General features: G+C 51.2%; 1 protein-coding gene across 2 annotated transcripts; it reads left to right on the top strand.

The window, feature by feature from the left end:
* Window positions 1-1,109: 1,109 nt before the first annotated feature.
* POLR2A (RNA polymerase II subunit A) lies at window positions 1,110-24,263 on the top strand. Of its 2 annotated transcripts, none has more exons than XM_066364759.1 (29): window positions 1,110-1,610; window positions 9,195-9,327; window positions 9,476-9,612; window positions 9,705-9,878; window positions 9,995-10,276; window positions 10,626-10,787; window positions 10,926-11,146; window positions 11,322-11,454; window positions 11,943-12,067; window positions 12,162-12,372; window positions 12,612-12,821; window positions 12,906-13,074; window positions 13,256-13,350; window positions 13,830-14,033; window positions 14,189-14,411; window positions 14,883-15,066; window positions 15,470-15,641; window positions 15,735-15,840; window positions 15,930-16,135; window positions 19,276-19,500; window positions 19,642-19,888; window positions 20,201-20,301; window positions 20,881-20,985; window positions 21,072-21,254; window positions 21,498-21,701; window positions 21,853-22,039; window positions 22,167-22,280; window positions 22,435-22,584; window positions 22,688-24,263. In XM_066364759.1, exons 1-29 carry the CDS (start codon window positions 1,518-1,520, stop codon window positions 23,842-23,844), a joined length of 5,913 nt encoding a protein of 1,970 aa, XP_066220856.1. In that variant the 5' UTR covers window positions 1,110-1,517; the 3' UTR covers window positions 23,845-24,263. The 2 variants fall into 2 exon arrangements, with proteins under 2 accessions (XP_066220856.1, XP_066220857.1); XM_066364760.1 differs by lacking the exon at window positions 1,110-1,610 and adding an exon at window positions 1,866-1,885.
* The last annotated feature ends 783 nt before the right edge of the window (window positions 24,264-25,046 follow it).

Below are 25,046 nucleotides of genomic sequence, written 5' to 3' on the forward strand. Positions count from 1 at the left end.
GTCTGAGGAGCATATCAAAGGGTCATGAGCCATGGAAAGATAATTTTCCTTAGCAAAACGGAGAAGAGCATTGGGGCTAGAGTGTTTGGGGCTTTCAGGCAAACAGAGCAAGCAGCTGCACTGGGGGAAGGGAGTCTGCCTTTTCCCCCTGAGTGAGGTTTCCCTTCCCGGTGGTTGTGCCCCCCCCCCGCCCCAATTTGGGGTGGTGACGTGACATTGACATCGAACAAGGATCACTCTGAATGTGGCTGTACAGTTTGTGTCATCTCTCCTTTGGAAGGATAGTGGAAGCCCCGCCCCAGCCCCCCCCCCCCCCGTCTTTTTTTCTGAAATATTCTAGAAGGGGGAGGATTCCTAATGTTCAGATACTTTGACCCTGAATCCCTCAGGACGTGTGTCCCGCCCCATGGCTAATCTGCCTTTCCAGGATTGTCAGGGTCCCGTGATCTCTCTCCCAGACAGCGGCCAGCCGCCTTCTGGAGCAGGCCTATGAGCTGAGGTCTTTTTGTGAGGCTCAGGCCGGGGATCCAACATCAGAGTTCCGTACAGGACTCCTTTAGAGGCCAGGAGATGCCCACCGGTCCCAGGAGGCCGGTCGACAAATAGCTACTTCCGGACAAGCAATCGGCCTCGCCATCTTGATTTATCATGCATATTCAACGCCATTACTGCATATTCATGACTAGGGACGGCCCCAGAACTCCCCTCCTCCGGGAACTCACTTGGGAGGACCCGGCCGGCCCCGCCTTCTTTATTACCGATTCGCAGAACAGACCATTTTCCAGCGCGGAGGGGGAGGAATACTGATAAACTTTTGCTGAAGATGAAAACACACGCGAAACTAGAATAAAAGTGGCCTACATTTACCCTCTATCCTTCAAACCATAAATTCAGGGCGGGAGTAAGCAGTTTGGGCGGGTAGCGGGGTAAAATTTCTCCTCCCCGACTTTTCAAAAGGTCGCTTAACTACAGAGTCGCGAAGGGAGGAGCAACGACTGGAGCGCGCGCCCCGTGCAGGCCAGCGCAGACAACCCCGTAGCGCAAGGGAGGGCGGGAAAGGAAGGGGCGGGGCTGCAGGAACGAATCTATAAAAGGCGTCATTTGGTCAGTTCGCTTCTCAGAAGCGCCGAGAGCGCGGCCGGGACGGTTGGAGAAGAAGGTGGCTCCCGGAAGGGGGAGAGACAAACTGCCGTAACCTGTGCCGTTCAGGATCCCGGTTAATTATTTATTCGTTACCCTTTTTCTTCTCCCCCCTCCCAAACCTTTTCCTTCCCCCTCTTTTTTTTCCTTTTTGAGAGACGAAAAAAATCTACGGAAAGAGGAAGGAAAACTCGCTTCGCTCCTTTTTATTTCCCCGCCTCCTTCCCTCCCCCACCTTTCCCTCCTCCGGCTTTTTCCTCCCAACTTAGGGAAGGTCCTTCCCGGTGGCCGCCCCGACGGGGTCTGAGCACTTTGGCGGAGGCGGCGCAGGCTTTTTGTAGTGAGGTTTGCGCCTGCGCAGCGCGCCTGCCTCCGCGATGCACGGGGGTGGCCCCCCCTCCGGGGACAGCGCATGCCCGCTGCGCACCATCAAGAGAGTGCAGTTCGGAGTTCTGAGTCCGGATGAACTGGTAAGCGGCTCTACCCTCGCACTCTTCCTCCCTTCCGCGCCGCGGGCCGGGTTCGACATTGGCTGCGGAAACTTGGCGCTCTGGGCGGCCTCATCTGACAGGCCGGGGGACAGTTTAGCAGTGTCAGGGCTGTGCGGGGTCCGGCCTCGTCGTTTCCCAGAGTTAAATTTTGGTAGGGTGTGATCCTGGCCGCAGGTGAGGCTGGAGGGTGACCGGCACCACACCGAGAGTTACCGACGTTAAACGAAACCAGAATTCTAGGAGCCCTTTGCAAGGTGAAGTAAGAAGCCGAGCCCCGAAATTTTCCCTTTTCCTGTCTATAAATATGTATTAAGTGAGCACCTGCTATGTGATAGATAAAACAGACACTGGAGATGCAGAGCTGAAAAGGACAAGGACCCTGCCTTTGAGAGCACTTTTCTGTGGGAAAGGGCAGGGGAGACGCTCAAAAAACATACAAATAAGATTTGTAGGAACTAAGGGCACTGGTGGTATGAACTAAAGTGGGGGTTCCTGGAGTAATCACAGCACCATGGTTCAGAGCATGGGCTCTTGCTATAAGCGCCCCTGTTTTGAATCCTGACCCAACCTTTTATAGGGGGGTAACCCTAAACCTGAATGAAAGAACAAAATAGTTAATATCAGGTGACCTGAATAAAGGGAAACTGATGCGTTGGAGAGTCACCGAGGTGAGGCTACTGTGGATGGGGTGGTGTCAAATCAAGATCGAGGAAGTCCTTTCTGAGGAGATGGCTCACCTGAATGACAAGAAGCATCTGCTCATCTAGGCCTGAGGAAGGAGTGAACTTAGTGTGTCCCAGGGGCCGAAAGGAAGCCAGTGAGTGTGTCTGGGATTCAGTGAGTGAGGGAGTTTCTCAGAAGCAGGAGGCGGGGCAGGCCAAGTGGGATATTGTAAATCATGGTAAGGATCTGGATTTCATTTTATTTTCAGTAGGAAGCCATTGGAAAATTATAAGCAGGAGAATGACATCAATTTTACATTAAATTTTAAAAAAGCAACTGCTGCCCTGGCCGAGTAGTCTGGTTGGTTAGAACATCATCCAGAAGCGCAGAGGTTGCTGGTTCAAGCCCCCGTTAGGGCACATACAGGAACAGATCTGTGTTCCTGTCTTTCTCTTTCCCTGTTCTTCTTTCTAAAATCAATAAACATTTAAAAAAACAAAAGCAACTGCTTTGGTTGCCCTGTGAAGAACTGATGTTTGGGGTTGGGGGGGGGGCCTCTAAGCATGGAGGCAGGAGAGACCAGGGAGGAAGGTAGTTCTAGATAAGAGCTTTTAGTGACTTCGAGTCCTTTTGTGAACTGGAGGGAGCCAGTGGCTGGAGAGAATGGAGTTGAGTGGCTATTTGTGGATGGAGACAATTTTGCTGCAAGAGAATGCTCAGCTCTGTGAAATTTGTGTCTGGAGTTAGAAACTCCCAAACTCACACTATAGCACAGAGTAAATTTCAGTTAGAGTTAAGGTTTAAATCTAAAAAAAAAGACCTGTAAAGCACTCAAAAAATACAGAAGGCTTTTGGTGGCTAATATCAGGGATGGGAACCTTTAATAGTAATGAGTTAACTATAGATATATTTTATTGAGTGCCTACATAAAAATAAAGGCCACTTCTTTTTATCAGAGACATCATGTATAGCTAAAAAACAGGTATTTCAATATTTCAATGTGACAAACGAGATTAGACTCATACAAGGAACACTTACAAATCAGTAAGGACAGAACACATATCTGCTAGACAAATGAATAAAAGCTATAGGCAGTTCACAATAGTACAAATAACCAATAAATATATTAAGTTTACTAATAAAAACATGCAAGTTAAAATACATTTTCATTTGATTTTAGGTCAGGGCACACAGGAGAAGCGTCCATCTGCTTCTCCACCCTTCCCTCTCTTCTCTCTCTCCCTCTCTCCCCTCCCTCCCCCTCTCCCTCTCCTCTCCTGCAGCATGGCTCCATTGAGTTGGCCCCAGGAGCTAAGGATGGCTGCTTGGCCTCTGCTTCAGGCCCAAGAAGAGCTTGGTTGCTGAGCAACAGAGCAGTGCCCCAGAAGGGCAGAGCATTACCCCCAGTGGACTTGCCTGGTGGATCCTGGTCCATGCAAGTCTTTCTCTGCCCTCCTCATCTCACTAAAAAAGAAACAAATTTCCCTGATAGCCAAAATATTGGGATACAGGCATGCTCATACATTGTTACTAGGAGGATAAATTGATACAACCTTTTTAGAGGACAATGACAACTTCATGAGTAGTGTAATGAACTACTGCTTGGTGCAGCACTGATACTTAAACATGCTCCACCCCCATCCTCCTTAGCAGGCAAACAACGGCTCTACTGTTCATCCAGTTGCTCAAGTCAAAAACCCAAAAGCCTTTTTTTGTGTGTGTGTGTGTGTGTGACAGAGACAGGACAGATAGGGATAGACAGACGGGAAGGGAGATGAGAAGCACCAGTTCCTCGCTGCAGCACCTTAATTGTTAATTGATTGCTTCCTCACATGTGCCTTGATGGGGGGGGGGGCACAGCAAACTGAATGACCCCTTGCTTAAGCCAGCGACCTTGGGCTCAAGCTGGTGAACTCGAGATTTCGAACCTGGGTCCTCTGCATCCTAGTCCAACACTGTATCCAGTGCGCCACCACCTGGTCAGGCTTTTGGTTCTTTCTTAAAACCTCCACTCCGCATCGCCTCCATGAGCAGAGGTTGCTGTCCCCAATTGATACATACACGACGTTTCTGTCTTTCTCCCCCTTCCCCTCTCTCCCTAAAGTCAGTAAATAAATTAGAAAAAAAAATCCTCTACTTATTCAGTCTGTCAGTTCTGCTTTTCAAAGTAGGTCTGGAATCCAGCCACTTAAGACTATATCTCGACCACCATGGCCTACTCCACCATCGTCTTTCTAGCTCAGTACTGCAGGACCCCTGGCCCCAATTGTTCCTCCTACAGTTTGCAAAGCCGCTAGAGAGATATTTTCATCATGTCTCTTTCCTTCATAGAATCCTCTACAAAAGATCCAAAATCCTTACTGTGGCCTATGAGGTCCTGTACTATCTGGCCCTGCTTTCTTCTCCCTCTCGTTATCATCTCTTTGCTCTTCTTGAACCATGCTGATCTGCTTGTTCTTCCAACACTATAAGCTCAGCCTCCCTCAAGGACTTTATTATTCACTATTCTGGTGCTCCAAACAACATTGCCCAGACTTTCTTAGGCCTATTCCTTTACATCATCAGTAGGTTCTCCGCTCAGGTGTCATATTAAGGAAGCTCTTCCCTAACCACCTTCTTTAAATGGCATCCTCCTGAATTCTCTAACTCCTGGTCTTCTTTTTTATTTTATTTATTTGATTTTAGTGAGGGAGGAGGAAGATACGCATCAACCTGTAGTTGCTTTACTTTAGTTCTTTCTTTTTTTTTTTTTTTAAAGAAAGGCCTGGATTTTTATTATTTTTTTTTTTACAGAGACACAGAGAGAGGGACAGACAGACAGGAATGGAGAGATGAGAAGCATCAATCATTAGTTTTCCGTTGTGCATTGTGACACCTTAGTTGTTCATTGATTGCTTTCTCATATGTGCCTTGACCGTGGGGCTACAGCAGACCGAGTAAACCCCTTGCTTGAGCCAGCGACCTTGGCCTCAAGCTGGTGAGCTTTTGCTCAAACCAGATGAGCCCACGCTTAAGCTGGCGACCTCAGGGTCTCGAACCTGGGTCCTTCCACATCCCAGTCCGACGCTCTATCTACTGCGCCACCAACTGGTCAGGCTAGTTCTTTCTTCATTGATTGCTTTTCATACGTTTCTTGACTGAGGGGCCCAAACCAAGTCAGCGACCTTGGGGTTTCGAACCTGGGACATCAGCATCCCAGGTCAATGCTCTATCCACTGCCCCCCACTCATCAGGCTCTAATCCCTAGTCTTGACTTTATTTTACTTCATAGTGTGTTACTACCTGAGAGGATTAGTGTTTCTGTTTTTTGCTCCCTCAATAGGATGCAAATTAAAAGAGACTTTGTATTCACTCTCTTTCAGAATCTGAAGATGACTGGCACATAATAGGCATGTTATTAAAAAGTCTGTCAAGTCCTGACTGGATAGTTTATTAGAGCATCATTCCAAAGCACAGAAGTTGCTGGTTCGATCTCCGGTCAGGGCACCTACAGGAACAGATTGATGTTCCCGTCTCTCTCTCCTTTTCTCTCTCTCTAAAGTCAATAAAATAGACCCTGACTGGAGGCTCAGTGGATAGAGCGTCGGCCCAGTGTATGGACATCCCAGGTTCGATTCCCAGTCAGGGCACACAGGAGAATCGACCATCTGCCTCTCTCCTCCTCCCTCTCCCCCTTCTCTCCCTTTTCTCCTCCTGCAGCCAGTGGCTCAGTTTGAGCATGGCCCCGGGCACTGAGGATAGCTCAGTTAATCCTAGCTCCAGCATTGGCTTCAGATGGGGTTGCGGAGTGGATCCCAGTTGGGGTGCTTGCAGGAATCTGCCTCACTATTTCCCCTGCTCTCACCTAAAATAAATAAATAAAATCAATAAAACATTTAAAAGTTTTTTACAGTTTGTCAAATGAGTGATTGAAATAATTGTACAAGTACGCAAAGATACATATAGAACTGCTTTATTACAACATTGTTTGAAATTATAAATTGCCCAAATATTAATTTACTAATAGGAATCCTGCTGAATAGCTTATGGTGTATTTTTTACAATAGAAGTCCTTCCTAAAAGGTTAAATCCCAGACTATTGATGTACTGCAGCAAATTCACAGGGGCCCACGTGAGAGATTTTAAATTTTCAAGATTCACAGAAGCATGCCCTGGGACCTACTAGTCAAGGTAGTTCCTTCAACATTAGATTGCACCAAATCCATTCTGATGTCATCTCTTTGTGAGATTGGGCAAAAATCAGTGTAGAGTAAGAAGTAAGGGTAGTGCTATCCAAGATTTGAGAAGTTGTGCAGTGCTCAGCAGTTATCATAAATAAGTAATTTTGGCCTGATCTGTGGTGGTGCAGCAGATAGAGCATCAACCTGGAGCACTGAGGTCACAGGTTCAAAACCCTGGGCTTGCTTGGTCAAGGCACATATGGGAGTTATGCTTCCTGCTCCTCCTCTTTTTTTTTTTTATTTTTTATTTCTTTTACAGAGACAGTGTCATAGAGAGGGATAGATAGGGACAGACAGACAGGAATGGAGAGAGATGAGAAGCATCAATCAGTTTTTCGTTGCGACACCTTAGTTCATTGATTACTTTCTCATATGTGCCTTGACCGTGGGGCTACAGCAGACCCAGTAACCCCCTGCTCAAGCCAGCGACCTTGGGTCCAAGCTGATGAGCTTTGTTCAAATCAGATGAGCCCGTGCTCAAGCTGGCGACCTCGGGGTCTCGAACCTGGGTCCTCCGCATCCCAGTCCAACGCTCTATCCACTGCGCCACTGCCTGGTCAGGCTGCTCCTCCCCCTGTTCTTTCCCTTTCTCCCTCCTTCCTTTCTAAAATGAATTTTTTTTTTCTAAAATGAATTTTTAAAAATCTTATTAAAAAAATAAGTAATTGGCCTGATCAGGCGGTGGTGCAGTGGGTAGAGCATTGGACTGGGGTGCGGAGGATCCAGGTTCGAGACCCTGAGGTCGCCAGCTTGAGCGCAGACTCATCTGGTTTGAGCAAAAGCTCACCAGGTTGGACCCAAGGTCGCTGGCTTGAGCAAGGGGTTACTCGGTCTGCTGTAGCCCCACGGTCAAGGCACATATGAGAAAGCAATCAATGAAAAACTAATGATTGATGCTTCTCATCTCTCTCCGTTCCTGTCTGTCTGTCCCTATCTATCCGTCTCTCTGACTCTCTCTCTCTCTGTCTCTGTTAAAAAATAAAATAAGTGGCCCTGGCCGGTTGGCTCAGCGGTAGAGCGTCAGCCTGGCGTGCGGGGGACCCGGGTTCGATTCCCGGCCAGGGCACATAGGAGAAGCGCCCATTTGCTTCTCCATCCCCCCCTCCTTCCTCTCTGTCTCTCTCTTCCCCTCCCGCAGCCAAGGCTCCATTGGAGCAAAGATGGCCCAGGCGCTGGGGATGGCTCCTTGGCCTCTGCCCCAGGCGCTAGAGTGGCTCTGGTCATGGCAGAGCAACGCCCCCTGGTGGGCAGAGCTTTGCCCCTGGTGGGCGTGCGAGTGGATCCCGGTCGGGCGCATGCGGGAGTCTGTCTGACTGTCTCTCCCCATTTCCAGCTTCTAAAAAATAAATAAATAAATAATAAAATAAGTAATTGTGGTTATTTGGAAATATTTTCACCAACCTTTCACTCTAGCTCCTGGCTCTCCTGTCTTATCATAAAATCTTCATCTGAGCCTGACCAGGTGGTGGCGCAGTGGATAGAGCATCCGACAGGGACGCAGAGGACCTAGGTTCAAGACCCCGAGGTCGCCAACTTTAGTGAGGGCTCCTCTGGCTTGAGCAAAAAAAAGTTCACCAGCTTGGACCCAAGGTCGCTGGCTCGAGCAAGGGGTTATTCGGTCTGCTGAAGGCCCATGGTCAAGGCACATATGAGAAAGCAATCAATGAACAACTAAGGTGTCACAATGGCAACGAAAAACTGATGATTGATGCTTCTCATCTCTTTCCATTCCTGTCTGTCCCTGTCTATCCCTCTCTCTGTCCCTGTAAGAAAAAAGAAAGAAATAAAAATCTCCATCTGAACCTGGAAGGGTTCAAGCCAGCCAGGCCCATGAGTAGGAGGGTGTTACGAGGACGGGGCAGAGTACCTGACTTTGTAGAGTTGGCAGGGCATGTCTTGAGGCAGGACACCTGTGTCGTTCCAGTAGAAACAGGTGCTCTTCCCCAGGGACTCAGATTCTGGGCCTGATTTCAGCTTTGGGGAAGAAAGAGAAGGCATTGATTTTTTACTTTCTTTAAATTGATTTTAGAGAAGAAGAAAGAGAGAGCAAACATCGATATGTTGTTCCACTGATTTATGCATTCATTGGTTGATTCTTATATGTGCCCTGACCAGGGATCGAACCCACAACCTTGGTATTTTGGAAGGACACTAACCAACTGAACTACCTGGACAGGGATGATTTTTTAATATTTTCTTGAAACAACTTTTATTAAGCTGATAAATCCGATGTATGTTAGTGATGTAGAATTCAACAGGAGGGATGTCAGGTGTTTGAGTCCTAGGCGTAGACAACTTGTATGGAGCCTGGGATTAACCACATGCTGGTCTGACCACTTCCCCCAACTCAGACAGTGACTGGGACAGGGTTTTGACTTGTAATATTTAGCTTTGGTATTTCCAGAGGTATATACACACTGACCTGTCACTCCCCCCTACCCCTCACCCCCCCACTTCTTCCTCTTACCCCCCACTCCCCTCTCATACCCATTCCCCTCACCTCCCCATTCCCTTCTTCCCCCTTACTCCCCTCCTTCCCCTTACCCCCCACTCCCCTCACCCCAGCCTAAACCTGGTTAATCTGTAGTTTGTGGTTCTTTGAGGCCTTAGTATGTGAAAGCTGGAAACTAGGAATCCTACTTAGTTGTTTTTATCTTTTTTTTTTTTTTTTTTTTTACAGAAGCGAATGTCTGTGACAGAGGGTGGTATCAAGTACCCTGAAACAACTGAGGGAGGCCGCCCCAAGCTTGGGGGACTGATGGATCCAAGGCAGGGGGTGATTGAGCGGACCGGCCGCTGCCAGACCTGTGCAGGTGAGTGGCAGAGGTGGTGTGGGATCGGGAAAGGGAGGAGAGTGGCTGCAGTCCTGCAAGCCGGACCTGGAGGGTGATGCCTGCGTGGTGATGCCTGGGGACCTAGCCTCAGGTGAGCTGGGAGGAACATGTTCATGTGTTCCCCCAGGAAACATGACAGAGTGTCCTGGCCACTTTGGCCACATCGAGCTGGCCAAACCTGTGTTTCACGTGGGCTTCCTGGTGAAGACAATGAAAGTTTTGCGCTGTGTCTGCTTCTTCTGCTCCAAATTGCTTGTGGATTCTGTGAGTGGGGGATGGGCCCTGGCCTGGGGGAGGGGTTCCATGGGGGGGGCAGAGGAGCAGGCCCCACTGACACTGCTCTGCTCTGTCCCCAGAACAACCCCAAGATCAAGGACATTTTGGCTAAGTCCAAGGGGCAGCCCAAGAAGCGGCTCACACACGTCTATGACCTCTGCAAGGGCAAGAACATCTGTGAGGGCGGGGAGGAGATGGACAACAAGTTTGGTGTAGAGCAGCCCGAAGGCGATGAGGATTTAACCAAAGAAAAGGTATCGGGCTGGCAGAGGCTGCTGGGAGGGAGGTCGGAGGTGGTCCTGGAGGCTGGCCCGGCGTGGAGGCAGTCGCCCATCTCCGGGTTCTAAAGGCTGTTTGCTCTCCTCGGAAGGGCCATGGTGGCTGTGGGCGGTACCAACCCAGGATCCGGCGCTCGGGCCTAGAGCTGTATGCAGAGTGGAAGCACGTCAACGAGGACTCTCAGGAGAAGAAGATCCTGCTGAGCCCTGAGCGAGTGCATGAGATCTTCAAACGCATCTCCGACGAGGAGTGTTTCGTGCTGGGCATGGAGCCGCGCTACGCCCGGCCCGAGTGGATGATCGTCACGGTGCTGCCCGTGCCCCCGCTGTCTGTGCGGCCTGCTGTTGTGATGCAGGGCTCAGCTCGCAACCAGGTCCGTGGCTCATGAGCTCTGCCCCTTAGCTGCATGGCTCAGTGTCTGGGGGGAGGGAGCCCCATGGGTGGGAGTGGAGGCATGCCGGAGCCAGTGGCATAGTGCAGTGCAGTGTGCACGGGTGACAGACACATCATCTGGGTCAGAAAGCACCCTGCCACCTGCTCGCTGTGTGACCTCTAACGAGGCCCCTTGGGTGATCAGAGTTCTCGAAGGCATTCTGTATGTGAACTGAGAGACAGACCCACCCCCCGAGGCAGTGTGGGGAGGACACAAGTGCAGCGTGTTGGCACATGCGTGCCAAGTGCTCAGCGGCCACTGTTGTGACCATGCCGACGTCCTACTTCAGGATGACCTGACTCACAAACTGGCCGACATCGTGAAGATTAACAATCAGCTCCGGCGCAACGAGCAGAACGGCGCAGCAGCCCATGTCATAGCGGAGGATGTGAAGCTGCTCCAGTTCCACGTGGCCACCATGGTGGACAACGAGCTGCCCGGCCTGCCCCGCGTGAGTCTGCGTGCTCTCCGGATCCGGTGCCTGGGAGGGCAGGGGTGTACTGCCAGAGCAGGGGTCAGCGCGAGGCCTCGGAGCCCTGGGAAGGGCCAGCGCTGACTGTTGATTGCCCCCCACCGTGTTTGCTCACAGGCTATGCAGAAGTCTGGACGTCCCCTCAAGTCCCTGAAGCAGCGCTTAAAGGGCAAGGAAGGCCGGGTGCGGGGGAACCTGATGGGCAAGCGAGTGGACTTCTCGGCCCGCACCGTCATCACCCCCGACCCCAACCTCTTCATCGACCAGGTTGGCGTGCCTCGCTCCATTGCCGCCAACATGACCTTTGCGGAGATTGTCACCCCCTTCAACATCGACAGGTGTGCTCGGTTGAGAGGTCCTGCCCAGAGTTGCAGGGGAGATGTGATGGGAATGGGCTCGGAGTGGACAGAAGGGAGCATGAAGTATAAAGGCTGTGCCCACCGTGGGGGCTTCGGGGTGCCAGTGAGGGCTTTGTGGGAAGTGTTTTGTTCATTTCACCTCCTGCCTTCCTAGACTTCAGGAACTAGTGCGCAGGGGGAACAGTCAGTACCCAGGGGCCAAGTACATCATCCGAGACAATGGCGACCGCATTGACCTGCGTTTCCACCCCAAGCCCAGTGATCTTCACCTGCAGACTGGCTATAAGGCACGTACAAACCGGGCCTCTCACTCACCTGAGCAGGAAGCTGTCTAGGGTGGCGGCTGGTGGAAGTGGGTCGGCTAAGGCTGTCCTGTTCGTTTTCATCCAGGCTCATTGATTCTCTCCCAGAAGAGGGCTGCCCCAGGCTAGCTTGTGGCTGTGAGCCACCAGCATTCTGGGTAGGGGTCTCATGAGCCCAAGGGCAGCACAAGGAATATAAATGGCAGGGAAGAGGGATCCAGGGAAGAACAGAGCAGAGGCTTCTTGTTTAGAATTTCTCCTCGGACTGAGTTCCCTGAGGTTGGTGGGTACTATCCTTAGTCTTTGCTGATAACCTACCCCAGGGCCTGGCCCACAGAGGGTGGTTCAGAAGAGTTCCAAGTAAAATAATGCCACCGCATCATTCACTTCCATCTACAAAGCATTTTAGGTCCATTGTCCTTTCACTTTAGCACACCCCTTCATTGAAACTATTCCACACCTCGCCTCTCTAGGTGGAACGGCACATGTGCGATGGGGACATCGTTATCTTCAACCGGCAGCCAACTTTACATAAAATGTCCATGATGGGACATCGGGTCCGCATCCTCCCTTGGTCTACTTTTCGCTTGAACCTGAGGTTAGTCCCCTGGCTGAGGGAGCGGACGGGCGGGGCTGCGCCCCGAGCTCTCGGCGCAGGCGTCCTTTCAGCTCTGACTGCTCTGTCCCTGCAGCGTGACAACTCCGTACAATGCCGACTTTGATGGGGACGAGATGAACTTGCACTTGCCACAATCTCTCGAGACACGGGCAGAGATTCAGGAACTTGCTATGGTGCCACGCATGATTGTCACTCCCCAGAGCAACCGCCCTGTTATGGGCATCGTGCAGGACACGCTGACTGCAGTGCGCAAATTCACTAAAAGAGATGTCTTCCTGGAGCGGGTGAGAGCCTCTTTCCTGGAGAGAACACCTGGCTTGGGAGTCATTTGAACTTACTTTTTTAACAGTATCATTATGACAATGAATTTTTTTTAGTTAAAATTTTGGAAAATATTTTTCTTGGTATCTCTTTGCCTCCAAAGTCTGGCTTTCCCCTTTGGACAGGGTGGCCTCCCCTGACATTTCCAAGAGTTGCGGCCTGCAGTTCTAAGTTCTTGTCTTTCCTGCTCTTTACCTCACAGGGTGAAGTCATGAACCTTCTAATGTTCCTCTCTACATGGGACGGGAAAGTCCCCCAGCCAGCCATCCTGAAGCCCCGGCCTCTGTGGACAGGCAAACAGATCTTCTCCCTTATCATACCAGGCCACATCAACTGTATCCGCACCCACAGCACCCATCCTGACGATGAGGACAGTGGCCCTTACAAGCACATCTCTCCTGGGGACACTAAGGTAGGACCTGCTTCTGGATGTCTGGGGACAGGACTTGAACCTTGGAGTTTCAGCAGGGACCTTGAGTGGGCGCTGTGTCTGCAGGTGGTGGTGGAGAATGGGGAGCTGATCATGGGCATCCTGTGTAAGAAGTCTCTGGGCACATCAGCCGGCTCCCTGGTCCACATCTCGTACCTAGAGATGGGTCATGACATCACTCGCCTCTTCTATTCCAACATTCAGACTGTCATTAACAACTGGCTCCTCATCGAGGGTACGTACGGGGGTCTACCAAGCCCTCTCTGAATCCTCCCTCTTCCACTGTCTGCTGTTCTTCCATCCCTTGCTCTCTCCTTAGATTTGGTATTTCCCCATCTACTCTCTTGGCTGAGATTCAGTCCCATGTTTCTTGGGAGTCCAAAGAAGATGTTGCTGATGCTTCTTCTTACCTCTAGGTCATACCATTGGCATTGGGGACTCCATTGCTGATTCTAAGACTTACCAGGACATTCAGAACACTATTAAGAAGGCCAAGCAGGATGTAATAGAGGTGAGAGGGAAGTCTAGGCAAAGACTGAATAAGACTCTTTCATGGACTTTGAGCTTAATTAAGAAGAGCAAAGAGGGCCTGACCAGGCAGTGGTGCAGTGGATAGAGTGTTGGACTGGGATGCCGAGGACCCAGGTTCGAGACCCCGAGGTCTCCAGCTTGAATGTGGGCTCATCTGGTTTGAGCAAAGCTCACCAGCTTGGACCCAAGGTCGCTGGCGCAAGCAAGGGGTTACTCGGTCTGCTGAAGGCCCGCGGTCAAGGCGCATATGAGAGGGCAGTCAATGAACAACTAAGGTGTCACAACAAAAACTGATGATTGATGCTTCTCATCTCTCTCCATTCCTGTCTGTCTGTCCCTATCTATCCCTCTCTCTGACTCTCTATCTGTAAAAAAAAAAAAGAAGAAGAAGAAGAGCAAAGAGGTATGAGTATTGGAGAGAAGGAAAATAAAACAGATTGCCTCCTCCTTTGCACCCAGGTCATCGAAAAGGCTCATAACAACGAGCTAGAGCCCACCCCAGGGAACACACTGCGGCAGACATTTGAGAACCAGGTGAACCGCATTCTCAATGATGCCCGAGACAAGACTGGCTCCTCTGCCCAGAAATCCCTGTCTGAATACAACAACTTTAAGTCTATGGTTGTGTCTGGAGCTAAGGGGTCCAAGATCAACATCTCCCAGGTGGGGACCCTTGTCTTTCTAGATACGGGGCCACACTGAAGGTTGGGAGGAGGAAAGGCATGTGTTGCAGGGTGGGGTAGGCAGCTGGGGTTAAACACTGGGCTCCCACTCGTAAGGCAGAAGGCGTTAGGTACACCCCACCTTATGTTTCCCAGGTCATTGCTGTTGTTGGGCAGCAGAACGTGGAGGGCAAGCGGATACCGTTCGGATTCAAGCACCGGACTCTGCCTCACTTCATCAAGGATGACTATGGGCCTGAGAGCCGTGGCTTTGTGGAGAACTCCTACCTGGCTGGCCTCACACCCACCGAGTTCTTTTTTCATGCCATGGGGGGTCGTGAAGGGCTCATCGACACAGCTGTCAAGACTGCTGAGACAGGTAGGCCTCCAGATCAAGGACCCTTCTGTGGCCTGGGGAGGGTACTGGGAGTACCCCTGGCGGAGAAGCCCCGGAGGTAGGGAGCAGGAGTTCTCGGCCAAAAGCTTCCTTTCTAGAGATGTAATTTTGGTCTTTGTGGAAAGAATAAAGACTAAAGCCCGAGAGTTAGGCACATGCCCTTGTTTGATTGCTGTGTAGCATTTCACGACGAGGCATAGAAACTCGGGGTCTCTGCTCCTGACCTGGTCCCTAGGATTCTCTGCTGGGCGCTGGTTCCATCTGGCAGTGGTAGTGAACATGGCTTTTAGTGGGAGACGTCAGGCATGAGGGGCTACTAGCTGGCTCTTCTGAGGATCAGGTCGGTTAAGGCTCTGGGGTGGCTGGCACGGCTCATCCTGAGATAGGGACAGCTCTTTGGGCTTTGTCATCCTCTCCTTGCCTTGGGTCCCAGAGTTGATTACCTCCCTTCAGGATACATCCAGCGGCGACTGATCAAGTCCATGGAGTCGGTGATGGTGAAGTATGATGCCACTGTGCGGAACTCCATCAACCAGGTGGTGCAGCTGCGCTACGGCGAGGATGGCCTGGCGGGCGAGAGCGTGGAGTTCCAGAACCTGGCCACCCTCAAGCCTTCCAACAAGGCTTTTGAGAAGAAGTGAGGAGGTGGCAGGCGGGCGGTTTGTGCTCCTGTGGCTCAGGGCCAGTTCCCTTCCTCCACACAGATCACCTGCAGTGTGATTTGCAGTGGACCATAGCATTTACAGCCTGTTCTCCACCCTCTGATAGCAGCTGTGCTGTGGGGGAGGGGGGGAGGGCAGCGATGAGACCTTGACCACTTTGTTCCTGGTGACGGTGTAAAGCAAGCTCAGAGGGGTTAGCGCAGGCCCAGGTCCCACTGGCCACCCTCAGGCCTAGATCTTGTGTTTTCTGGCTCAGGATTTTTGTCTCCAAAGCTCTGTTCCTGCAGAACGCACACCTTTGGGAGCGTCACAGTGCTCTTCTGTGGGGGTTGGGCCCCAGAGCCTCCTGGTCCTGAGCCCATGCCCTGTCATCTGCAGGTTCCGCTTTGATTATACCAATGAGCGGGCCCTGCGGCGCACTCTGCAGGAGGACCTGGTCAAGGACGTGCTGAGCAACGCACACATTCAGAACGAGTTGGAGCGAGAGTTCGAGAGGATGCGTGAGGATCGGGAAGTGCTCAGAGTCATCTTCCCAACTGGGGACAGCAAGGTGGGTGTGGCCAGGACAGCTGGGCTGGAGGAGGGCTCCTCTTGGGTGGCTGTCCCCGACCTGTGACCCTTTCTCCCTTCCCTCCTGCCTCAGGTTGTCCTGCCCTGTAACCTGCTGCGCATGATCTGGAATGCCCAGAAGATCTTCCACATCAACCCTCGCCTTCCCTCCGACCTGCACCCCATCAAGGTCGTAGAGGGTGAGTACTGCCTTGGCCTTCGGGCAAGAAGAGGGGTCACGAGTCTGTTGGGCTGTGGTCTACACTCTTCACCCCGCGTTGGCCCCCAGGAGTCAAGGAGCTGAGCAAGAAGCTGGTGATCGTGAACGGGGATGACCCGCTGAGCCGGCAGGCGCAGGAGAACGCTACGCTGCTCTTTAACATCCACCTCCGGTCCACACTGTGCTCCCGCCGCATGGCTGAGGAGTTTCGGCTCAGCGGAGAGGCCTTCGACTGGCTGCTTGGAGAGATTGAGTCCAAGTTCAACCAAGCCATTGTGAGTGTGGTCATCACCTCAGCCTTGTTTTTCTCCTTTGACCTGCTGACTTCTTTGGGTTCTAAAAACAGCCCGCCTCTGCCCACAACCATCTAATAATAGTTCCCACTCACTAAGAGTCTGCTGTGTACCAAGTCCAGTGTTTGGGGCTTTATACCTTGATTCCTCAGCAGTCTTAAGACAGTTCTAGTGAGGGGAGGTTGTTCGTCTCATGTTCCTCAGGTACAAATGGAGCCTTGGAGAGAGAGTGCAGCTGTATTTGTAAGGTGGTTGTACAGGAAATAAGTAGTCTTTATTTTCTTAAAATGCTTTCAGTATGCAGAATTCTGAGCCAGGTGAAGACAGGAAATTAAAGTCTATAAGTAGAAAGACGCTTCATCTGTGGATTAGAAAATTCAATGTTGTTATGCCTGGCTGATGGTGGTACAGTGGTTAGAGTGTCGCCCTGGAACACTGAGGTCCCTGGTTTGAAACCCCAAGGTTGCCAGCTTGAGCACAGGGCCGTTGGCTTGAGTACGGCATCATTAACATGGTCCCAAGGTCGCTGGCCTGAGCAAGGGGTCACTCGTTCTGCTGTAGGCACATATGAGAAAGTAATCAGTGAACAACTAACGTGCCACAACGAATTGATGCTTCTCATCTTTGTCCCTCTCTGTCTTACTCTTTCCCTCTCTAAAATAAATAATCAATTAAAAAAATTTTATAGGTAGCTCTTTTTTGGGGTTTTTGGTTTTTTTTTTCCATTTTAGAGATGAGAAAGAGAAAGGGGGGGAGCAAGAACCATCAAATCCCATATGTGGCTTGACCAGGCAGTGGCGCAGTGGATAGAGCATCAGACTGGGACACAAAGAACCCAGGTTCGAAACCCCGAGGTTGCTGCTTTGAGCGTAGCGTCGCTGTTTTGAGCATAGGATCATAGACATGACCCCATGGTTGCTGGCTTGAAGCCCAAGGCCACTGGCTTGAGCAAGGGGTCACTCTCTGCTGTAGCCCCCCAGTCAAGGCACATATGAGAAAGCAATCAGCGAACAACTAAGGTGCAGCAATGAAGAACTGATGCTTCTCATCTCTCTCGCTTCTAGTCTGTCTGTCCCTATCTGTCCCTTTCTCTCTCTGTCTCTGTCAAAAAATAATAATAATAAAAATAAAAAGAGTAAACTTTATTTTAAAAAATCCCATATGTGCCTTGACCGGGTAATAAAAATTTTTGAAAGATTGATAGCAATTGCATTTTTCTAAAAAATGTTTATTTTGTTGATTTTAGAGAGAAACAGGAACGTTGATCTGTTCCTGCTTGTTTCCTGACCAGTGATCAAACTGGCAACCTCTCTGCTTTAGGACGATGCTCTAACCAACTGAGCTATCCACAGGGCACAGTTGCATTTTTTGTTTATTTTTTTAATTTTAATTTTTTGAGAGAGAGATACAGGCAGACAGAAAAGGGGAGAGAGATGAGAAGCATCAGTTCATAGTTGCATCACTTGATTGCTTCTCATACATGTCTTGACCAGGGGTCTCAAGCTGAACCAGTGACCCCATGCTCAAGGCAGCAGCAACCATTGGGATTAATTAAGCCAGTGACCAGGAGATCATATTGATGATCCCACACTCAAGTTGGCACTCAAGCTGGATGAGCCCGCACTCAATCCAGCAACCTTGGGTTTTCAAACCTGGGACTTGAACGTCCTAGGTTGATGCTGTATCCATTGTGCCACCACCAATCAGGCCGCATTTTAAAAATAATAAAGTAATAATATTCCATGATAAAAAGTAATAGGCTATCAAACCATTAAAAGGCAGTGATTATCCCAGCCAGGTAACTCAGTTGGTTAGTCTTGTCCCAGTATGCCAAGGTTGTGGGTTTGATCCGTGGTCAGGGCACATAAAATAACCAGTGAATGCATGGGTAGGTGGAACAGAAGGTCAATGTCTGTCTCTGTCACTCTCTCATCAAAAAGGACAAGATAGTGATGAACCTTAGTCCTAAATACATGCGACCAAGTGAAAGAAGCCAATATATACTGTATGATTCCAATTAAAAGGTTATATTTTATGGATGTGATTATATCAAAGTAATATAATGTACTGAGCCTAATATAATGTGGTGGCGCAGTGGATAAAGTTTCGACCTGGAACACTGAGGTCGCCGGGTCAAAACCCTGGGTTTGCCTGGTCAAGGCACATATCTCTCTCTCTCTGTCTCTCTGTTTCTCCTATCTAAAATGAATAAAGTCTTTTTTTTTTTTTTTAAATTGCCTGATCGGGCGGTGGCGCAGTGGATAGAGTGTCGAACCGGGATGCGGAAGACCCAGGTTCGAGATCCCAAGATCGCCAGCTTGAGCGAGGCTCATCTGGTTTGAGCAAAAGCTCACCAGCTTGAGCTCAAGGTCGCTGGCTCGAGCAAGGGGTTACTCAGTCTGCTGAAGGCCCGCGGTCAAGGCACATATGTGAAAGCAATCAATGAACAAGGTGTTGGAACGCGCAACGAAAAACTAATGATTGATGCTTCTCATCTCTCCATTCTTGTCTGTCCCTGTCTATCCCTCTCTCTATCTCTCTGTCTCTGTAAAAAAATAAATAAATAAATAAAATAAATATAAGTAAATAAATAATGAACTGGGGAACTTCCCATTTAGAAGATTATTACAAAATGAATATTCACCCTCTAACTTGAGCATACTTTTAGAAGTTTGGGGTTTAGATGGTATAGTACCTTTTTGTGGGTATGTAGCACATCAGATGCGAAATGATGTGTGTAAATTGGAGCACTCTTTTTAAGTCTGCCTTTTCCAAATGCTTTTATCCACTATCCTTTAAGAGAAGACAGTCCCAGCCCTGACTATATCTCACTTTTGTTCACCAGAAAGGAGGGGCTTTTTCTGATGCCAGTCTTTTTTTTTTTTTTTTTTAATTTTTAATTTTTTTTTAATTTTTTTTTATTTATTTATTCATTTTAGAGAGGAGAGAGAGAGAGAAAGGAGAGAGAGACAGGGGGGAGGAGCTGGAAGCATCAACTCCCATATGTGCCTTGACCAGGCAAGCCCAGGGTTTCAAACTGGCGACCTCAGCATTTCCAGGTCGACGCTTTATCCACTGCGCCACCACAGGTCAGGCTGATGCCAGTCTTTCTTACTCCATAGGCCCATCCTGGGGAAATGGTGGGAGCTCTGGCTGCACAGTCCCTTGGAGAACCTGCAACCCAGATGACCTTGAACACATTTCACTATGCTGGTGTGTCTGCCAAGAATGTGACACTGGGTGTGCCCCGACTTAAGGAGCTCATCAACATTTCCAAGAAGCCAAAGACCCCCTCACTTACTGTCTTCCTGCTGGGCCAGTCTGCTCGAGATGCTGAGAGAGCCAAGGTAGGACTTGGGGGTATGGGCATCTTGGCAGGAAGAAAAGGAGGGGAACCATTTCCCTCGAATAAAAAGTTTGGGATTCTCTCTACATGAGGTTTTGAGTAGCCCCAAAGGCCAGTGTCATGAATCCCTCTTTCTTCCCAGGACATTCTGTGCCGTCTGGAACATACAACGTTGAGGAAGGTGACAGCCAACACAGCCATCTACTATGACCCTAACCCCCAGAGCACGGTGGTGGCAGAGGATCAAGAATGGGTGAACGTCTACTATGAGATGCCTGACTTTGATGTGGCCCGAATCTCCCCCTGGCTTTTGCGGGTAGAGCTGGACCGGAAGCACATGACTGACCGAAAGCTGACCATGGAGCAGATTGCTGAGAAAATTAATGCTGGTAAGGCTGGAGGGCAAGCCCAGCTCCGGAGTGCTGCCTGGGACCCCCTGCTGCCATGTCACTGCACTCTGGTCACCAACAAGCCACGTGTCCTCTCTGCCTTTCATGTGCTGCTTCTCCCCCAGGCATCTCTCCTCCAGTTACCCTCTGCCTCCCCCTTTCCTCCTCGCTCTTTCCCCTCCCTCTTTCCAGAGGGTTCTGTGAGTAGGGGGCGGGGTCCATCGGCATCCTGTAAGCAGAGAGCTGCAGATGAACAGTGACCAGGAGGCAAGTCCTATAGACATGATCTTTTTCATGGCTCCTCCCCACCAGGTTTTGGGGATGACTTGAACTGCATCTTTAATGACGATAATGCCGAGAAGCTGGTGCTCCGTATCCGCATCATGAACAGTGATGAAAACAAGATGCAGGAGGTAAATGGGACCCGGTAACAACCTGTTAGGTCACACATAGGGAGCCCTTAAATCTCATTTATAACCAAAGAAGTTTAGGTGCCAGTCACACCACCTAATGTAGGAGTGGGTAATGGTTCTCAAGACTTTTAGCAGCAGCAATCTTGTAAATCTGAAGTCGCAGTCATATGGACGAAGCAGAGAGTGTTGAAGCGGGGTCATCTCGTGGCCCCGTCGTTGGCTCTGTCCTCCCGAGGCTCCTGCATGAAGGCCGGGGGGGGGGGGGGAGCTGAAATTGCTGTCTCCGATAAAGTGCTGTGATGGCAGGTGTAACGAGACCCAAGAAAATGACTGACCAATGATTTCACTTGGATATGGCTTCTAAAAAGTTGTTCCTCAGGTGTGGGTGCTTGGTACTTTAAGAATATGAACCTAGAACTTGCTCTTGAACAGGTGGGACTCCCCATCATGTCACTAGGACTGAAAAGGGCCGAGCCTGGGGCCGGGCCTGACTGGCAGGGCACTGGGGAGGCATAGTTTCGGGCGGGCCTGGGAAGGGGCCGGAGGATTCCGGGGATGCTCACCTCACTCTTGTTGCAGGAAGAAGAGGTGGTGGACAAAATGGATGATGACGTTTTTCTGCGCTGCATCGAGTCCAACATGCTGACAGACATGACTCTGCAGGGCATAGAGCAGATCAGCAAGGTCAGCCATTCTCCCCAGCGGTCCTCTCACCTCCCGCCTCTCTCCTGCCCCACCCCGCCCGCTGAACCCATTCTGTGCCCGTCCAGGTGTACATGCACTTGCCACAGACGGACAATAAGAAGAAGATCATTATCACAGAGGATGGGGAATTCAAAGCTCTGCAGGAGTGGATTCTGGAGACGGACGGCGTGAGCTTGATGCGTGTTCTGAGTGAGAAGGATGTGGACCCTGTGCGCACCACGTCCAATGACATTGTGGAGATCTTTACGGTAAGCCCCTAGGAGCCCTGCTGACCAGTAGTCTGCCCCGGGTCTTTGGCTCAAGGTCCCTCCATGGGTCACGTGGCCACAGCTGCACTCTGCTCTCCATTCAGAGCTGTCCTTGGTCGGTGTGTTTATGCCTGCACCCACCTTTGAGTCTGGCTTCTCTGCCTGCCGCTTGACCTCTGTGTGATGGTAGGAGCTGGGAGCAGGGCTCCTCCGCCTTGACCCTTCCCCCTCCGCCCCCGCCAGGTACTGGGTATTGAAGCCGTGCGGAAGGCCCTGGAGCGGGAGCTGTACCATGTCATCTCCTTTGACGGGTCCTACGTTAATTATCGGCATCTGGCTCTCTTGTGTGACACCATGACTTGTCGTGGCCACTTGATGGCCATCACGCGACACGGAGTCAACCGCCAGGACACCGGACCTCTCATGAAGTGCTCCTTTGAGGAAACGGTAATGGCAGAACTTCAGAACCGCAGAGTGCGAGAGAGAAAGGAAGGAGGGCAGGCTGTGGGCACGGTGCTGGTCTTCTCTTATTGGGTGGGTGGGTTGTAACGATGGTGGAGGGCTGTGTCTAGGCATCTGCCCTCTCCTGGCTGTTCAGGTGGATGTGCTTATGGAGGCAGCTGCGCACGGAGAGAGCGACCCCATGAAGGGGGTGTCCGAGAATATCATGCTGGGCCAGCTCGCTCCTGCTGGCACTGGCTGCTTTGACCTCCTGCTCGATGCAGAGAAGTGCAAGTATGGCATGGAGATCCCCACCAATATCCCCGGCCTAGGGGCTGCTGGTCGTAAGTATGAGGGTCTCAGCTGTACTGAGGGTCTCGACCTGCCCAGTCGTCAAAGGGGAGGCCACCCATGAGTGGGACGGTGGCCAGTCCCTAGGTGCTATTCATGTCACTGTTTGCCTTTTTGCAGCCACTGGCATGTTCTTTGGTTCAGCACCCAGTCCCATGGGAGGAATTTCTCCAGCCATGACACCCTGGAACCAGGGTGCAACCCCAGCCTATGGTGCCTGGTCCCCCAGTGTTGGTGAGTGACCCAGTCCAGAAGAGAGCCCTCTCCTCTCGGTGGCTCAAAGGGCTTGTGAAGAGTCACCACGTTGGAACACTGGAGGCCATTGAGCTCTAGGGAAGGTGTCGGACCTGCGCTCTATTTTTAACTTAACGTTTCTCTCACTTTGCAGGGAGTGGAATGACTCCAGGAGCGGCCGGCTTCTCTCCCAGTGCTGCTTCAGACGCCAGTGGCTTCAGCCCCGGCTACTCCCCTGCCTGGTCTCCCACGCCGGGCTCCCCAGGCTCCCCGGGCCCCTCGAGCCCATACATCCCCTCACCTGGTGAGCTGTCCCTGCCTCTCAGTGCCCAGTTCATTTTCTCCCTGAGCTTGTGTTCTGAGCTAGTCTCTCCATCACTCAACCCCTTCTGGTTCCTTTCCTACAGGTGGCGCCATGTCTCCCAGCTACTCCCCAACGTCGCCTGCCTACGAGCCCCGCTCCCCTGGGGGATACACACCGCAAAGTCCCTCTTACTCTCCTACTTCACCCTCCTACTCCCCCACCTCTCCATCTTACTCTCCAACCAGTCCCAACTATAGTCCCACGTCGCCCAGCTACTCCCCGACCTCACCCAGCTATTCTCCCACCTCGCCCAGCTACTCCCCGACCTCGCCCAGCTATTCTCCCACCTCACCTAGCTACTCTCCCACGTCCCCCAGCTACTCGCCCACGTCCCCCAGCTACTCACCAACCTCTCCCAGCTACTCACCCACTTCTCCTAGCTACTCACCAACCTCGCCCAGCTACTCGCCAACGTCACCCAGCTATTCTCCCACCTCTCCCAGCTACTCGCCCACTTCTCCGAGTTACTCTCCAACATCACCCAGCTACTCACCAACTTCCCCAAGTTATTCACCCACAAGCCCTAATTATTCTCCAACCAGTCCCAATTATACCCCAACGTCACCCAGCTACAGTCCAACGTCACCCAGTTACTCACCTACTAGTCCCAACTACACGCCAACAAGCCCTAACTACAGCCCCACTTCTCCAAGCTACTCTCCAACTTCACCCAGCTACTCCCCGACCTCGCCAAGCTACTCCCCTTCAAGCCCACGGTACACACCACAGTCTCCGACTTACACCCCGAGCTCTCCCAGCTACAGTCCCAGCTCTCCCAGCTACAGCCCTACCTCACCAAAGTACACCCCAACCAGCCCTTCCTACAGCCCCAGCTCACCAGAGTACACCCCAACTTCTCCCAAGTACTCACCTACCAGCCCGAAATACTCGCCCACCTCTCCCAAGTATTCTCCCACCAGTCCTACTTATTCACCTACCACCCCCAAATACTCGCCAACATCTCCTACCTACTCACCGACTTCTCCAGTCTACACCCCAACCTCCCCCAAGTACTCGCCTACTAGCCCCACTTACTCACCCACTTCCCCCAAGTACTCGCCTACCAGCCCTACCTATTCACCCACGTCCCCCAAAGGGTCGACCTACTCGCCCACTTCCCCTGGCTACTCGCCCACCAGCCCCACCTACAGCCTCACCAGCCCAGCCATCAGCCCGGACGACAGCGACGAGGAGAACTGAGGATGAGCAGGACGCGGCAGTACTGGCGAGGGTGCAGCCAGCCTGCTGGCTCTCTGCAGTGCTCTTGCTGCCTAGCGGGGCGCAGGCCCCAAGCCTGCCTCCCTTGTACATATTTCTTGTGTCAAAGTTCGCTGTTGAAGTTTTGGTCCTGTTTCCAGTGGGACTTTTGTCTTGCTCGCCACGTGTGCTGTCTCAGAACCCACTTACCTGACTGGTGTTCTGCCCTGCCCTTCAAGACCTGTCCGCAAACTGAGGACCCTCCTTCCCTGCGGCTTGATTGAGGGTAAAGGGGATTGTAACTTCTTAGGGTTAGTTCCTGCTCTGGGTCGTTAAATCTGATTCTCAAGAACAAAGCTAAAGCTGCCCTTTTCTGTTTTATTTTTTGAAATTTAAATAAAGTTTACTAATTTTGACCAGAAGTGTGTGTGTACATTGAGTGCTTAATTTCCAGGCAAGAATACCCCAGCCCCTGCCTGGGCTGCTGTGCCATTTCGTGTGTTTCAGCTGCTGCTTGCTAAGGAGACCCGGGAAGGTCCGGGGAGGGGAACAGGAAGAACAGATGGGACAGTCACCCATTAAACAAACACCTACTATGTGCCAGGCATTGCTCCATCCTAGCTTTGTGGTCAAATAGATAACAGCCCTTTTCCTACATTAAAGCAATATTGAACATAATGGCTTTTTAAACCTATTCTAATGATTATAATATTATGAAGGAGGTACAGGAGTAAAAAAGTTACACCCTTAATACTACCACCAGGAGACAGTTTCTTTTTGGTATTTTTCCTACATGGTTTTTTTGTTTGTTTGTTTGTTTTTTCATTTTTCTGAAGCTGGAAACAGGGAGAGACAGTCAGACAGACTCCCGCATGCGCCCGACCCGGATCCACCTGGCACGCCCACCATGGGGCGATGCTCTGCCCACCAGGGGGCGATGCTCTGCCCATCCTGGGTGTCGCCATGTTGCGACCAGAGCCACTAGCGCCTGGGGCAGAGGCCAAGGAACCATCCCCAGCGCCCGGGCCATCTTTGCTCCAATGGAGCCTTGGCTGCGGGAGGGGAAGAGAGAGACAGAGAGGAAAGCACGGCGGAGGGGTGGAGAAGCAAATGGGCGCTTCTCCTGTGTGCCCTGGCCGGGAATCGAACCCGGGTCCTCCGCACGCTAGGCCGACGCTCTACCACTGAGCCAACCGGCCAGGGCC

Source organism: Saccopteryx leptura, chromosome 2, assembly GCF_036850995.1.
Source record: "Saccopteryx leptura isolate mSacLep1 chromosome 2, mSacLep1_pri_phased_curated, whole genome shotgun sequence".
In the NCBI taxonomy this organism is placed as follows: Eukaryota; Metazoa; Chordata; class Mammalia; order Chiroptera; family Emballonuridae; genus Saccopteryx; species Saccopteryx leptura.